This window comes from Mesoplodon bidens, assembly GCF_964165515.1.
Source record: "Mesoplodon bidens genome assembly, chromosome: 3".
Classification (NCBI taxonomy): domain Eukaryota; kingdom Metazoa; phylum Chordata; class Mammalia; order Artiodactyla; family Ziphiidae; genus Mesoplodon; species Mesoplodon bidens.
The window spans coordinates 48,852,008-48,866,212 of record NC_138178.1 but is presented as its reverse complement, the minus strand read 5'-3'; the positions used below and the strand labels follow the sequence as shown (position 1 = coordinate 48,866,212).

The 14,205-nt window shown below is 39.6% G+C and overlaps 1 protein-coding gene across 3 annotated transcripts in view; it reads right to left on the bottom strand.

The window, feature by feature from the left end:
• MINDY2 (MINDY lysine 48 deubiquitinase 2) overlaps positions 1–3,002 on the bottom strand; it is an 85,592-nt gene extending 82,590 nt beyond the window's left edge. For all 3 annotated transcript variants that reach the window (XR_014015243.1, XM_081226786.1, XM_081226787.1), the window contains exon 1: positions 2,035–3,002. Coding sequence is in view for 2 of the 3 variants with exons in the window: in XM_081226786.1 (XP_081082912.1) it covers positions 2,035–2,880 (846 nt within the window). In the remaining variant the exon portion in view is untranslated. The remainder of the gene's footprint in view (positions 1–2,034) is intronic.
• Positions 3,003–14,205: the final 11,203 nt, after the last annotated feature.

The window sequence follows — 14,205 nt, the reverse complement described above, 5'->3', positions numbered from 1 at the left end:
AAATAGAACAAACCTTTTTCTGCTTCAGCATCTTTGAACACACTATTCCCTCTGCCTGGAAGGAACTTCTCTTACTCATCCATCAGACCCAGTACACAGGTTACCTCTTCTGTGAAGCTTTCCCTTGACATGTTCCATTCCCAATTACACTTTTCTCTGTAATTCCATAGCATATTTAGAAATTCTACATTGCAATGTGGTTATTGTTTATATGTCTGTCTCCCCATTACTAATGAGCTACATGAGGGCACACATGCATCTTACTCATCTTTGTATTTCTAGTACCTCACATATAGTGGGAACCCAAATGTATGCCGTCTTTCAAAGACCAATTCAATGCTCATCTATCCCCAAATATTTGAGACCACGGTACTTGCTCTTTCCTCTGAACTTCTGCAGTACTTTGTAGAAACTAGGAAGTGAGAAAAGCCTAAAGAAAACTGTTACTCCTTCTGATAGAAAGACTGGGGACTTTGGCTCATAGGATGAAATTTAACTCCTTAGTCTGACATTCAAGGGCTTTCATCAAGGAGCTCTTCACCTTTTCGATCTTATTTTCTATTATCCTGCAATATGAACTTACCGCTCCTGTCATCCAAAACATACACACACACACACACACACACACACATTATCCATTTTATTTTCATCCCTTTTATTTATACCCTTCCCTCTCCCAGGAATTCCATTTTCCTGTTATTTTAAATCCTACTTTTCCTTAAAAGCTTCCTTCAAGATCTAAAAATTCCATGAAGCTCTCTGGAACTATGCCAGACCAAAGGAAAACTTCCCCTTTTGGGATGTCTAATGCATTTCAATCTGCTTCCTATAACCTAGCATTTACAGTGTATTGTCTTGCATTGTTCTTTAGTAATTTCAAGTAAGTCGATGCTGCAACTCCAAATAGCTCAACAGCTCTTCAAGAGCAGGCAGTTTTCTCTCAAAACATTTTAGTGCCATTATGTACTAGATACTGGTAAGATATAATCTTATTTCTTTTGCATTAGCCCTTGCTAGAAAGGAAGATGAGGGGGCTTAATAAACACTGTTTCCTTTACTTGATTTTCTTCCTAACTAGTCACAGTAATCCAGATTATTTTTTTCTAGGGAACATTTTATCTATAGATACAATTCTCAATTTAAAAGTAAAATATGTACTCTAAGATGCATCTTCTCAGCACTCTAAAACTGCAAGCTTAAATAAGACACTACATTTACAGGTCCTCAATATATTGAGCCCTCAATATACTTCCTTTTGAAGGGCCCTTCCCTCTTTTGCTCCTTTAACTTGAATATATCTTTTCTTATTTTAGTTGTTATAATATTAGCTCCCTTAACACATTCTGATGTGTGGTTACTGGTAATAATGCCAGACTATTTAAGTAGAGTCAAAGAAATGAGGCACGTAAAAATCATTCATAAAATAAAAACAATCTTTGAAAACCAAGAAGTTATGGTAATTAGGTCTCAGGCCACTGCTTTTCCTTAAATGGAATTTGTCTAAGGGGCCACATCTTCCCCAGCACCATGTCCTTAAGTATCCACACCCAAATGGAGCAAGCAGGAGTTGGAAAATAGACTAAACGTAACCATCAAAACTTGCACCCTGATATCACGGATTGATGGTAACTTCTGAAGATGACCTTCCCCATTTCTTCATTCTTTTGCATATGTGATAAGGTCAGTAAGAAGGAATAACACAGAAAAATATAGGTTAAAAAAATAAATCAAAGGGTTTAGGATGCTCCTAGTCCCGGTTGTTTCCAAGTATATCAGCCATAGCTGAATGCTGAACGCTCATCACTAAACACTACAAGAGAGACCTGAGGTTGCCGGCAATTCTTTCTGACATACATATGAAAACACTCTTCCAACAAGAGAGTCTCAGAACGAGTTTCATGAAAGAAGAAAAAGGGATGGATTGATGAATGAGGGGAAAAAAAGGAAGAAGCCATCAGCTGACAGGCAGCAGCTCCCTCGCCCCGTGTTCCCCCTCCCCGAAAGCTGTAGGAAATAGAAAGCTGCGGAGTGTACCTTCCAGGCCAGAAGCAAAACATTGAGGATGGCCAGTAAAGGGCAGGGGCCATTCTCATTCTGCGTGATGATGGGTGTGTTCTCTTCCTTCCACTGGATCCACTTGATATGATAAACAGATTGTCCCGGGAAGCGTTCCTTGGAGGCCGCCAGCACCTGGGCTGCCTCCCCCTCCTCCTGCTCCTCCTCTCGGCACAGAGGCACAGCCCGGGGCAACACCGCCGCGCCCTCCTCCTCCTCGGGGACCCTGTTCTCAGCTCCTTCCTCACTATTGAACTCGGAGCTACTTGGGAAAGAATGCAGGTTAGAGAACGACTCCAAGGAGTCCAGGCTCGGCGATTCCCCGGGAGGGCTCGGGTCGCTGCAACTGCTGCTGAGGCCGCCGCCGCTGCTGGGCTCCTCGGAGCCCGCGGCCGCCGACTCTGCCTGGCAGGTGCCGGCGGGATCCGCGAGGGCGCCCGCGTCTCCGGCCGGACCCAACTCATGGTCGGCTCCGGCCTCAGCTGCCTCCGGGGAGGCGGTCACCTTGTGCTGCCCTGTCAGAGGCGCCTTCTGGGCAGCAGGACTCTCCAAATCGCTCCCCTTCAAGTCCAAGCCCGGGAGGGAGCTGCAGGGTACGAGAACCCGAGGCGAGCCGGCGGGAGAAGCCGAGTCCGAGAGGCTCCTCCCGGCGGCTGCCGCCCCCTGCCCCTTCCCGCCGCTGCTCTCCGCCGCCCATACTCCAGGACCATACCCAGCGGCGAGCCTGGTCTCCTGTCGCCCTTCCTGCGGAGAACCTGTCCCTGGCGCCGGGCCGGCGGCCACTACGTGTTCTAGCGGCTGCAGGCTCTCGGGGCCGCTCTCCATACCCAGCCGCCCGCCCCTCGCTCTAAAGAGACCGCGGCGGGTTCTCCTCAGACAGCGCCTCAGACGCCATGACAGCGGCACTGGCAGCTACAGCGCCCTTGCGCGGCCTGGGCCAGGCACGTCAAGAGGAGGGCACCGGGAGCGCGCGCGCGCGCCGCCGCGCTGTCCGTGGGCCCTGGGCATTCCTGCGCGCCGCTGAGGGAGGTCGAAACTCGCAGCGGCCGCCTACGCGGCCCCGCCCCTCCCGCGCGCCCGCGCGCTCTTGCTCGCGCGGGGCGTGGAGGGCGAGGCTAGGAGGGTGTGGCCAGGAGGAAAACATCCTCTCATTTTGTGGCCGGAAGTTGGACTCTGGGGCAGCTCGACCGCGCGCGGCTTCTTTAAAGGCCAGCTGGGTAGGCAGTCAGCTAGATGTGACCCTTCAGAACTGGGTCGTGTGTGGTTCAGCCTTGGACTGAGGGATGGGGAGGGGGCAGTGGTTGTAGTATTTGGAAAAGAGCTCATCCCTGAAGAGCTCCGGAGATTTGTTTCCCCAGCTTGTAATATGGAAAATGGAAGGAATTTCTTACGAGATATAGATTTTTTTTTTTTCTTTTTTTTTCTTTTTGCGGTATGTGGGCCTCTCACTGTTGTGGCCTCTCCCGTTGCGGAGCACAGGCTCCGGATGCGCAGGCCCAGCGGCCATGGCTCACGGGCCTAGCCGCTCCGCGGCATATGGGATCCTCCCAGACCGGGGCACGAACCCGTATCCCCTGTATCGGCAGGCGGACTCTCAACCACTGCGCCACCAGGGAGGCCCTAGATTTTTAAAGACTGGGATCCACTCGAGGTGTTTGGATTACTGCACTGCACAATTTCCAGTCTCCCTCGGTTTTGGCTGAGAAACACCGTGCTCCTCACCAGCTACTGGTGAAAACGTTCGCCCTACATGAGGCATCAGTGCGGTTGTGGATATTGGCCTGCGCGGCAAAAAAAGTGGGTAATTTGGGCCAATCATAATAAATTAGCTTGTGCTTGCATTAGCCAAGTCTTTGCTGTTTTGTTGACTTGGCCTCATTTTGCATGGAGTGGGAAGTGCCTGTTCCTGAAAAAGTGACTTTTCTATTGAGAATCTACTCCTCTTAAGGCCATTCAGTTTTCAGAGAGGGCAGACAGTAGGCTGGAAGTTTTGTTGGTGACAAATAAAAGGGGATTTGGGTGGTAGTCTAACCCACTGCGATCTGTTCCTGACAAGGACTTTTTTTTTTTTTTTTTGTCTTTCCATATTTTCTAGGTTCTGGGGATCCAAAACTTGACAAACAGGTCTTCTTCGTAGTCAGATATATAAATTCTTGATACCTAATAGAATGTGGTCTTTTTGAATCTCTTTTGATTAGGGAAGATAGACGAAATTAGTAAGCAGTGTTGCATTCACTCATTTAACATATTTCAATACCCATTATATTGCTGGATACTATGTTTGGCACTGGGGATGCCATGGTGAATAAGAGGAAGGGCTCATATCTTCTTGTGGTTTACTGTCTAGAGGTTTTTTCTTATTGCTACATTTTAAATATTTGCTTGGGCAGTACAATTTCCTGACAATGTAGAAAAAAGGTGCAACACTCTGAAAAGGTGGAATGCCTTTCCTTCCACCTTTTTACAGTGACACAATGTTATGATATTTATCCAACTCTTGGCAACGAGGAAAATTAGAAGAGATAATAGAAAGCTTCTTCAAAATATTGAGTTTAGGTCTCCATGTCAATCTGTAAGCAATAAATACTATTGTTCAAATTAGAATTTTTCCCTGAAAAATAATTGCAAATGTTAACAGATTTAGATATATGTTGCTAGATTAAGCACTTTACAATATTTAAGATCATTAAGTACAAGTGAGAATATTACAGATTTCAGGAAATTCGGAACTTTGCAAGGTGCCTTGACTATAAAAAGGAGATTTGTAATGGTGTAGTACATGAAAAAAATTGAATGATTGAATCATTTGTAGGCCAGAAACCATAGAAGAGCTAAAAATCATGAAACAAGCATCTCAAATAATGACCTTTCACCATTTTTCAAAGATGCTACTTAGATAAATCTTCTTGCTCTGTTAGTTTTTATTAGTATATGTTTCAAATGTTCACATGCATAATTTAATAGCTTATTTATAACAAAGAAACAGAACCAGTTTTCCTTTCATATGTTGTCAGCAATTATGTAAGTCAAGATGACCAAATATATGTATTTAAGTTTGTGAAAATGTACATAGTATTTTTCTAAGGGAGGTGGAGAGTGGCATCTAGGGACAAATGTCAGAAGATAATAAACTGGAAAATGTTTCATTCTTTTTTGCTTATTTGCATCTTTAGTTAATTGTGAGATAAAATATACATTTTAAAATAAGCTGGTTACTATCCAAAATTCTTAAATTATTTGTCAGAGTTGCAGATGTAATAGTGTTAAAAGTCAAATAGTTTATGTACAAACAAAGCAGTTCTCTGCTCTCTGCCTCCACAATGAAGCAGTCCCATTCAACTCCTAGATATTTTTAGCTCCTTATCTCCATATTTCTGAGCAACATGATTCCACTCTGATTTCTTCATTTAAAAATTGTAGATATTGTTTACTGATTTATTCCCATGAAAGATGGGGATTTTGTTCTTTTCTCTCACACTATTCTTCCTTCTCTTGCTCCAACCTCCCAATTATTTCAAATTTTTGATCAAAGTACTCAAAATTTAAAGCACTAGAGTTATATATATGTTATTCACCACTAAATCAGGTATTTTACTGTGACTGTGATTACTTTTTTTGTTAAAGTTTTGTTTTCCCTGGAATTAACAATTGCCTCATCATTTTGTTTGTTTGCTTTACTCTTCACCTACCACTAACTCAGGCAGACTTACCAGTACCGTCAACCATATCAAGTTACTTCTCACACCCATTTTAATCTTGGATACATCTCTCCTGGAACACTCACTTCTCTTGCTCTGATCTGGACTTGTTTTATAGGCCTGCTGCACAGCTGTCATCCTGGGATTTCTCTTTACTGTTGTTTTAGGAATTCCTTCTTCCTCTCTTACATGTTGATTACTTTCTGTCTTGGATCTCCTGTCTCCCTGTTTCCTTGATTTGGTGGAACATATTCTCAGCTTCCTGAGAAAGAGCCCATTTTTGTAGGTCATGTTTGTTTGAAAATAGCTAGACCTTTATTCTACTTTTACATTTTATAGTTTGGCTGGATATAAAACTCAACATTGGAGATACTTTTTCTTCATTTTAGTCATTGGTCAACTGTCTTCTAGCTTCTAGGTGATTGTAGAGTAGTCTGATACTATTGGACTCTGGATCCTTTGTATATAACCTATTTCTTTGACATTTATTTGATCTTCTTTTTCTTCTTGGTGTTCTGACATTTCAGTATTTGATATACCTTTGGGTGGGTCTTGCTTTATTCACTGGGCTGGGTATTTGGTGATCACATTCAATGTAGAAACATGTCCTTCAGTTCTGGGAAATTTCTTTTTTCATTTCTTTTATAAATCTTATCTTTTCTCTAATTTTATTTATCTTTTCTTTCTAAGACATTTCCTCAAATTTGTCTTTCAATTCTTTTAAATGCATTGTTTATTGACACTATTGTATATTAAACTTACAAGAGTTCTTTCTAGTTCCTTTATATTGTTTGATGGCATCCTGACCTTTCATCTCAGAATATTGATCATAATTTTTTATATATCCTTTATATTTTTCAAAGAATATCTGAACCATGTGCTATAAAATAGTATTACTTAGTCAGTATGGAGTTACAGTGCCAGAGTATGAGATATGGGGGATACAAGTGTAAAACATTGGTTTTATTCTTTGGGAGAGCAAAATCTGCTTTGGGAAGTAAGACATTCACATGAATTGGTCATTGAGAATAGAAGTTAATTAATAATACTAAAGGAGTAGTACAAGCAGTAACTTAAAAAGATTCAGATGAGAAAAAATATTTAGTGTGAGATAATTAAAGAGGAATTAAGCTATACTCCCCTAATTAAAATCACAGACTGATTATTACCTCAGGCTTAAGAAATCCAAAAAAAATCTCTAACTCTCAAAATGATAATTCTTTTAAAATGCTATTTTTCATAGTTGGATCATACCTTTTATAGCTCCCATGACAGAAAAATTGATGCTATATTTGACTTTTACCCTAATTTATTTACTATTATCTCATCTATCAAGTCTTGCTGATATTGTACACCCCTTTACTATTTCATTCATCTATAGCCACTTCCTAGCTGAGTCCTTATCACCTTCCTACTAGAGTGTAACAGCATTCTAGTTATTCCCCAGCCTATGGTTTTGTGTTCCTCATGTTATCCTGCATAAACCTATTAGAGCTATAGTTCAAATATCTTGCTTTTATTTTGTTGATGGTTCTACTAAAACTGTGATGGTTCTTTATTGTTAGCTGAATCAAAATTGGCTCTGAGCAGATTACTGCACAGGTACAGGGCATATATACCTTTACTCCTCTTCTCTTAGCTTTCTACCCAAGAGAGAGAGTGATAAAATTCTGAGTTAAAATCAAGGGTTTCACACATGAAAGACTGCTCAACATCACTAATCATTAGAGAAATTCAAATCAAAACTACAGTAAGGTATCACCTCACACCAGTCAGAATGGCCATTATCAAAAAATCTACAAACAATAAATGCTGGAGAGGGTGTAGAGAAAAGGGAACCCTCTTGCACTGTTGGTGGGAATGTAAATTGATACAGCCACTATGGAGAACAGTGTGGAGGTTCCTTAAAAAACTAAAAATAGCACTACCATATGACCCAGCAATCCCACTACTGGGCATATACCCTGAGAAAGCCATAATTCAAAAAGAGTCATGTACTACAATGGTCATTGCAGCTCTATTTACAATAGCCAGGACATGGAAGCAACCTAAGTGTCCATTGACAGATGAATGGGTAAAGAAGATGTGGCATATATATACAATGGAATATTACTCAGCCATAAAAAAGAAATGAAATTGAGTTATTTGTAGTAAGGTGGATGGACCTAGAGTCTGTCATACAGAGTGAAGTAAGTCAGAAAGAGAAAAACAAATACCGTATGTTAACACATATATATGGAATCTAAAAAAAAATGGATATGAAGAACCTAGGGGCAGGACAGGAATAAAGACACAGACGTAGAAAATGGACTTGAGGACACAGGGAGGGGGAAAGTTAAGCTGATATGAAGTGAGAGGGTGGCATGGACATATATACACTACCAAATGTAAAATAGATAGCTAGTGGGAAGCAGCCGAATAACACAGGGAGATCAGCTCGTGCTTTGTGACCACCTAGAGGGATGGGATAGGGAGGGTGGGAGGGAGATGCAAGAGGGAGGAGATATGGGGATATATGTATATGTATAGCTGATTCACTTTGTTATAAAGCAGAAACTAACACACAATTGTAAAGCGATTATACTCCAATAAAGATGTTAAAAAATAAATTAATTAAATAAGATTTAAAAAAAAAAATCAAGGGTTTCCATATAACTCAAATTGCCCTGGCTCTGGCCTTCAACTGACTATGCAGAAACTCCAGCTTCCTGTAAAGTACATCCCCTATTTAATTATTTCTGAGAGCCCCCATGAGGAGTCTCACACCTGTTCGGAAACAAATTCAATCCTATGATATTCTACCAGGTGCTGCTTCTACTACATGCTGTTTCACCAGATGCTAGTCTGTTCTGGTGGTGTTAAAGATGTGTGATGGTGACTGGAGGGAAATGACCTTCTTTTCCCTTTTACTGTAGCTCTAAAATGCTACAGTATTAATAAAACAGTTTTCTCAATTTTACTTATGTAGTCTTTTTTAAAAGTGGGACCTAAATATGGGTCCAGATGGGTTTCACCAGGAATGAATTAAAGGAATATAGTCCATCACCTTCAACTCAGAATCCTTGCTCCCCTGGTATTACACCAGCTATTAAGGTTTGTTTCTGTTTTTGTTTTTGTTTTTTTTAATTCCCCACACTCCAGCTCTTTCTCACTGTACCATCCCAACCCAGTTCCCTTCCCTAGAGCCCCCTTGCTCCTCCATGATCAGGGCTCTTCTGCCTTGTGAGAAAGAGGCTCTGGAATTGGCTCTGCTCATCTGGTTCAGGTTTTCTCATTGAATCAAGTACATCTCATGCCTTAGGACTTCTCTCCTCAAACAAATTTCTCCCCTGTCAACCTACCAACTTAACAGATCTCTCTCAACTCTAGTATGATTGTTTTCAAAATGTGGTTTGGGAATTAGCAGTAACAACATCACCTAGGTTCTTGTTAAAAATGTAAATTCTCTAGTCCCACCGAGATTACAGAATCAGGAACTCTGGGTGTAAAGCCCAGCAACAAGAGGTCTGTGTTTTAACAAGACCTCTAGGTGATTCAGATACACGATAAAGTTTGAGAATTACTATTCTAGCATTAAGCGAAGCCTCTCCTCCTCATTCCTACTGCCAATAAATAAACCTTAGCAAGAGAAAAAGGTTTCTAAATTCATCTTCTATAGCCAGTGTTATTTTTCATTACTCTCCCAGAACGCCACACTGCTCCAAAGTTAGTCTTTTGGCCATTTTTCTATACACTCTCCTTTGAGATATGTATAGAATCCTGATCTCAAGATGCTTTTTGTTCTTGGCCTTCTCACATTTTTCCATATAAGTGTCAGTCTCTGTCACCCAGGCTTAAAATATTCAAGTAGTTTTGTTTTAGTTTCCTCATGGTCAACAAGTCCTATTTTTTAATATAAAATACTTAATGTAAAGAGATAATTCATTTTGCTTTTTTAGTAGAAAACCAAAACATATTCATTTTAGAAAAATTAGAAAACAAGATAAGCAAAAAGAGGAAAATAAAAAACACCCTTCGTTGCACTATGTAGAATGAAGTATTAGAAATAACACTAGTGATACTTCATTGTATGTCTATCCTTCCCAAACTTTTCTAGGCATCTGAACACATACATATTTTTGTAAACAAGAATTAGACCATTCTAAACACATTTGTTTCAGTTATCAATATATCGTGAACATTTTTATGCATTAATATCCATTCATCTGCAACATTCCTAGTGATTTAATAATATTCCACTATGTGACTGAACCAATCCCTGTTTCTTAAATATTTAGATCATTTCCATTGTTTAACTATTATGAACTTCACCGCAATCAATGTCCTTGGAACTGAATCTTTTTTTTTTTTAATATTTATTTATATGGCTGTGCCAGGGCTTAGTTGCAGCATGCAGGGTCTTCGTTGTGGCGTGCGGGATCTTATTTTAGTTACGACCTGCGGGATTTTCAGTTGTGGCATATGCGATCTATTTCTCTGACCAGCGATCGAACCCGGGATCCCTGCAATGGGAACGTGGATTCTTAACTGCTGGACCACCAGGGAAGTCCCTGGAACTGAATCTTTATATCTGTACTTATAATTATATTCCTCAGATATATTTCCAGAAGTGCAAGTCAAGTCAGGATTTGACTCTTTCCTCAATGGTTTATCCAAGCCTTGCTTTCCATTCTCTCTGGTGCTGTTCTAGGTTAGTGAGCGTGTTGGGGTAAACCTGCTAACTGATTTCTCTACAATTTCTTTTCCTTTGAGTACATTGTGGATATTGCTAGATTAAACAGTGCTTCCTTTAGTTCCACCTACTGCTGAAAAGCCTTTAAAGGCACTTCCTTAACTACTGAATATCATGAGTTGACCTGGCAGTAAAAGCTTTTCTTAATCTGCCCTTATTCTTTTTAACCACCCTTACCAGCTACTAAAATGTAATAGCAACCTTCTTTCTATAAGATTTGGTTTGGTCACTCCACTAATTATACCTATCCAAATCATTAGCTCATTTTGCTTCCCTAATTTAAAGTGTCCTCTCTCTTCTTAGCTTTCAAAGTCTACTCAGACCATGTCCAACTTCCCACCTCCAAACTCTGTTTTTACTACACCATTTAAAATATAAGTACTGAATTTCCTCAGGTCTAAGTTTCACTTTCTTAATATTTAAAATTTTCTAGGTTTGGAATTAAACATTTTTTGAGGATTTAATGCTCTTTTCTTCAAAAACTATTATTGAATCAATGGTGTATCTTACAATTGAAGTTATCTTAGAATCAAGGAAATGTATCCTCTTACCTTTTGTTTTTATACGTTGAAATATATATTTTTTTATATGTCAACATTGCCCTTCCTAGAGAACCTGATATTTTATATTCACTCTATCCCTCATTATGTTTATTTGGAACAGTGATTGTCAAACTTCAGCATGATTAACTCTTAGGTGGAAAACCTGTTGATAGGCATATTTCTGGACTCCATCCCCAGGAAGTCTCATTCAACAAAATTGGAGAAAAACCCAGGAATCTGCCATTTTGACAGGCATCCTAAGTGACTCTGATGCTGATATGCCACTGGCCATGTGTTGAGAAATACTCACCTAGAACAATATCAGATAATAACCATTTGCATTATTGAGACATATAGTTGATATGTTAAGATACATATAATAAGAATTATGACTCACTGGCTTATAATTACAATAAAAAACCTCTGTGATTATTTATTCAATATTTACAATGTGGTATTCTGGGGCTCAGAAGAAAATATTAAGCATGGTCATGCAGAAGCAGCCTAATGTATTGGGTTGGCCAAAAAGTTCATTTGGGTTTTTCCGTAAGATGTTACAGAGCTTTCTGGCCAACGAACCAATAGTTGAACACGTGATGAACAGAGACTACAAGAACTGGGACTAGAACCTGGTCTTGCCATTGACTAATTTTATAAGCTTGGGTACATCAATTTACTTCTGCTAACTTCAGTTTTCACCTTTTGTAAAAGAAAAAAAAAAGCAGGGGAAAAAATATTAGCATGAATGATTTTGCTATGTGGTTTTGTGAATAAAATGGGAACAGATAGTAAAGCTCTTCAAATATATTATTGTTGTCACTGCCCTCAAATTGGTTACAATCCGGTTAGGAAGACAAAACATAAACATTTGCAAATGAAATAAAAATGGGAACCTGAAGCAGTGCGTAAGGGCTACTATAAGGTGCTTCCCAGAAAAGTGAGAATTAAAAAACCAAATCAGTCTAAAATGAATCAGTTTAGCTATTTGTCATAGTTCCCTTAGAAAACAGAATTCTTTCCAAGTCCAAAAGAAGCGAAAGTAAGGCCTGGAAATTAAATCAAAGTCTGAATAGGCATAAGAAGTTGTGGCCTAATCAATTATATTATGACTGAAGAAAGCAAATAATAATAACAGAAAGGGAGATGGTAGTCTGCGTGGAGTCTAGAGAAGATCCCAAAACATAAGGGTTCATCACAATATGCTTCAATCACCATATAAGGTTGGGGGGCACCTGAACAGGTGGATGGCCTGGTACCTGTCTGGTACCTTGATAGATTCTTGTGTGGCATAGTCAGTTGGATAGTTGGATGAACTAGTCAGTAAAATCATTCAATTAATTTATTCTGCACTGATGCCTTGCTTACCTAAGCCACTTTCAGTTGTGACTTCCCTTCTGAAGCATCGAAGATTAAAAAAAAAGAATGTATTGACTTGCTATCATGAATGTCTCACTTATAAAACAATAAGGTGACATTTTGATCAAGACATAAGTCCCTTGAGAGTTTAGTTCCTATGAGTTAGTCTTTGTCAGCTGATCATCTCAGGTTGCAGTGAGAGAAATCAAGCTTCTTGACCTTTGAGGCCAAGAAGTAGATTCTGGACCATGGCAGTGATAATAAGGATGAATTTATCCAGTAATTCAAAAGACTAGACAACAAGATTCGGAGTCAAACATACTTGGTTTAGAAGTCTGGTCTGCCCCTGCTTCCTCATATGTAAAATGGGAATCTACTTCATAGCATTGTTGCAAAGAGTTAAATGGGATCATGTATGGGAATTACTTATCTTGGTGCCTGGCACTGCATCAGGAATATTGTCTTGGTGGTCTGGAAAACCCCAAACCAGGAGCAGAACAAATATTTGTTGAATGAATAACCAATAATTATCATTGTCACCCTGTAAAGTTTTTTGAGTGCCCTCTGCTTTGCCTCAAAGCCTCTTTATCTAAGCCCTCTGTAACATCAAAATAATAATATGAGAGTTTCTATATAGTAACATATGATTAATTGCAGATGAAGGATATAAATAATAGGTGCTTTGGACTAAAATGTGATTGAGATTAGGGGGCCCCAGGGGTCTAGGAAAACAGGACTATTTGGAACTTGGTCTAATTCTTAAATCAAGCATCAGAAGGTCAAATACTGACAGTGGTAGTGCAGACTGGGGTGACATTAGACCAGCCGCATCCAAGGAGGGCAGCCTCTACTCAGTTTTAGCCAACTTCTGTTTTGCAACAACTTAAGTCTGCTTAACCTTTCAGCTTTCACAGAAAATCTGGCATCTAGGTTTTAACATGAAAGCTCCTAACTGTTAAATAGTGACATATAATTAAGAAAAAAAATTTAACTACAAATGAAACTGAACTTGTCTGTGAGTCTAATTTGGTTTATGAGCTACCAGGTTGTAACCAGCACTTTAAGACTATATATGAAATACATGTTAAAAGGTAAACTGAAGCATATTAAACATTTTAAGAGGTTATTTGAACAAAACTTGATTTGAATCAGGAAGCATCCAATCTAGCAGATAGAAAGGAGCTCTGAAGAGCTCTACAAAATGAAAGGCTTTTATAGGCAGAAGGGAGTGAAAACAAGGAAGTGATACTAGGCAAAGAAAGCTGTTGGTTATTGCAAAGTTACTTTCGTTTACAGGATAGCAGGGGACTAATGGGCACATTACCTAACAAGTGCTGATCAGGTGCTTCCTGATTGACTGGTTAAAGGTTCCATTTCTGGGAGAACTGAAACAATTAAGAATCTTGGTTTGTTGACAGGGGGCTTAGCATAAGTAACTCCATTTTTGGTCCGTTGTCTTTTTTTTTTTTTTTAATATACTGTATGAGCAGAAAGGAAACCGAGGTGACAAAAAGCATGGAAGGGGGAAAGTTGAAGATAGTTTGGAGTTCCCAAGTATAGTTTGATAGTGTGGAGTAGAAGTTTCATTGAAAGGAGAAGAGAAAAAAGTTTAGACAAATGAATTTTGTGGAGCATCTTGAATGTTAGAATAAGATATCAGGATTTTAGGAAGTGGGGAGGGGGTCACTCCTAGGTTTTGAATAAATTAGTAAAATGGGTCCTATTCTGGCATTAAGATTCAATAAACATTTGTTGAATATATATTTGCTTAACTCTCTGAGGTTCTGTTTTCAAAACCCCTATAACATGTGATTCATTATTA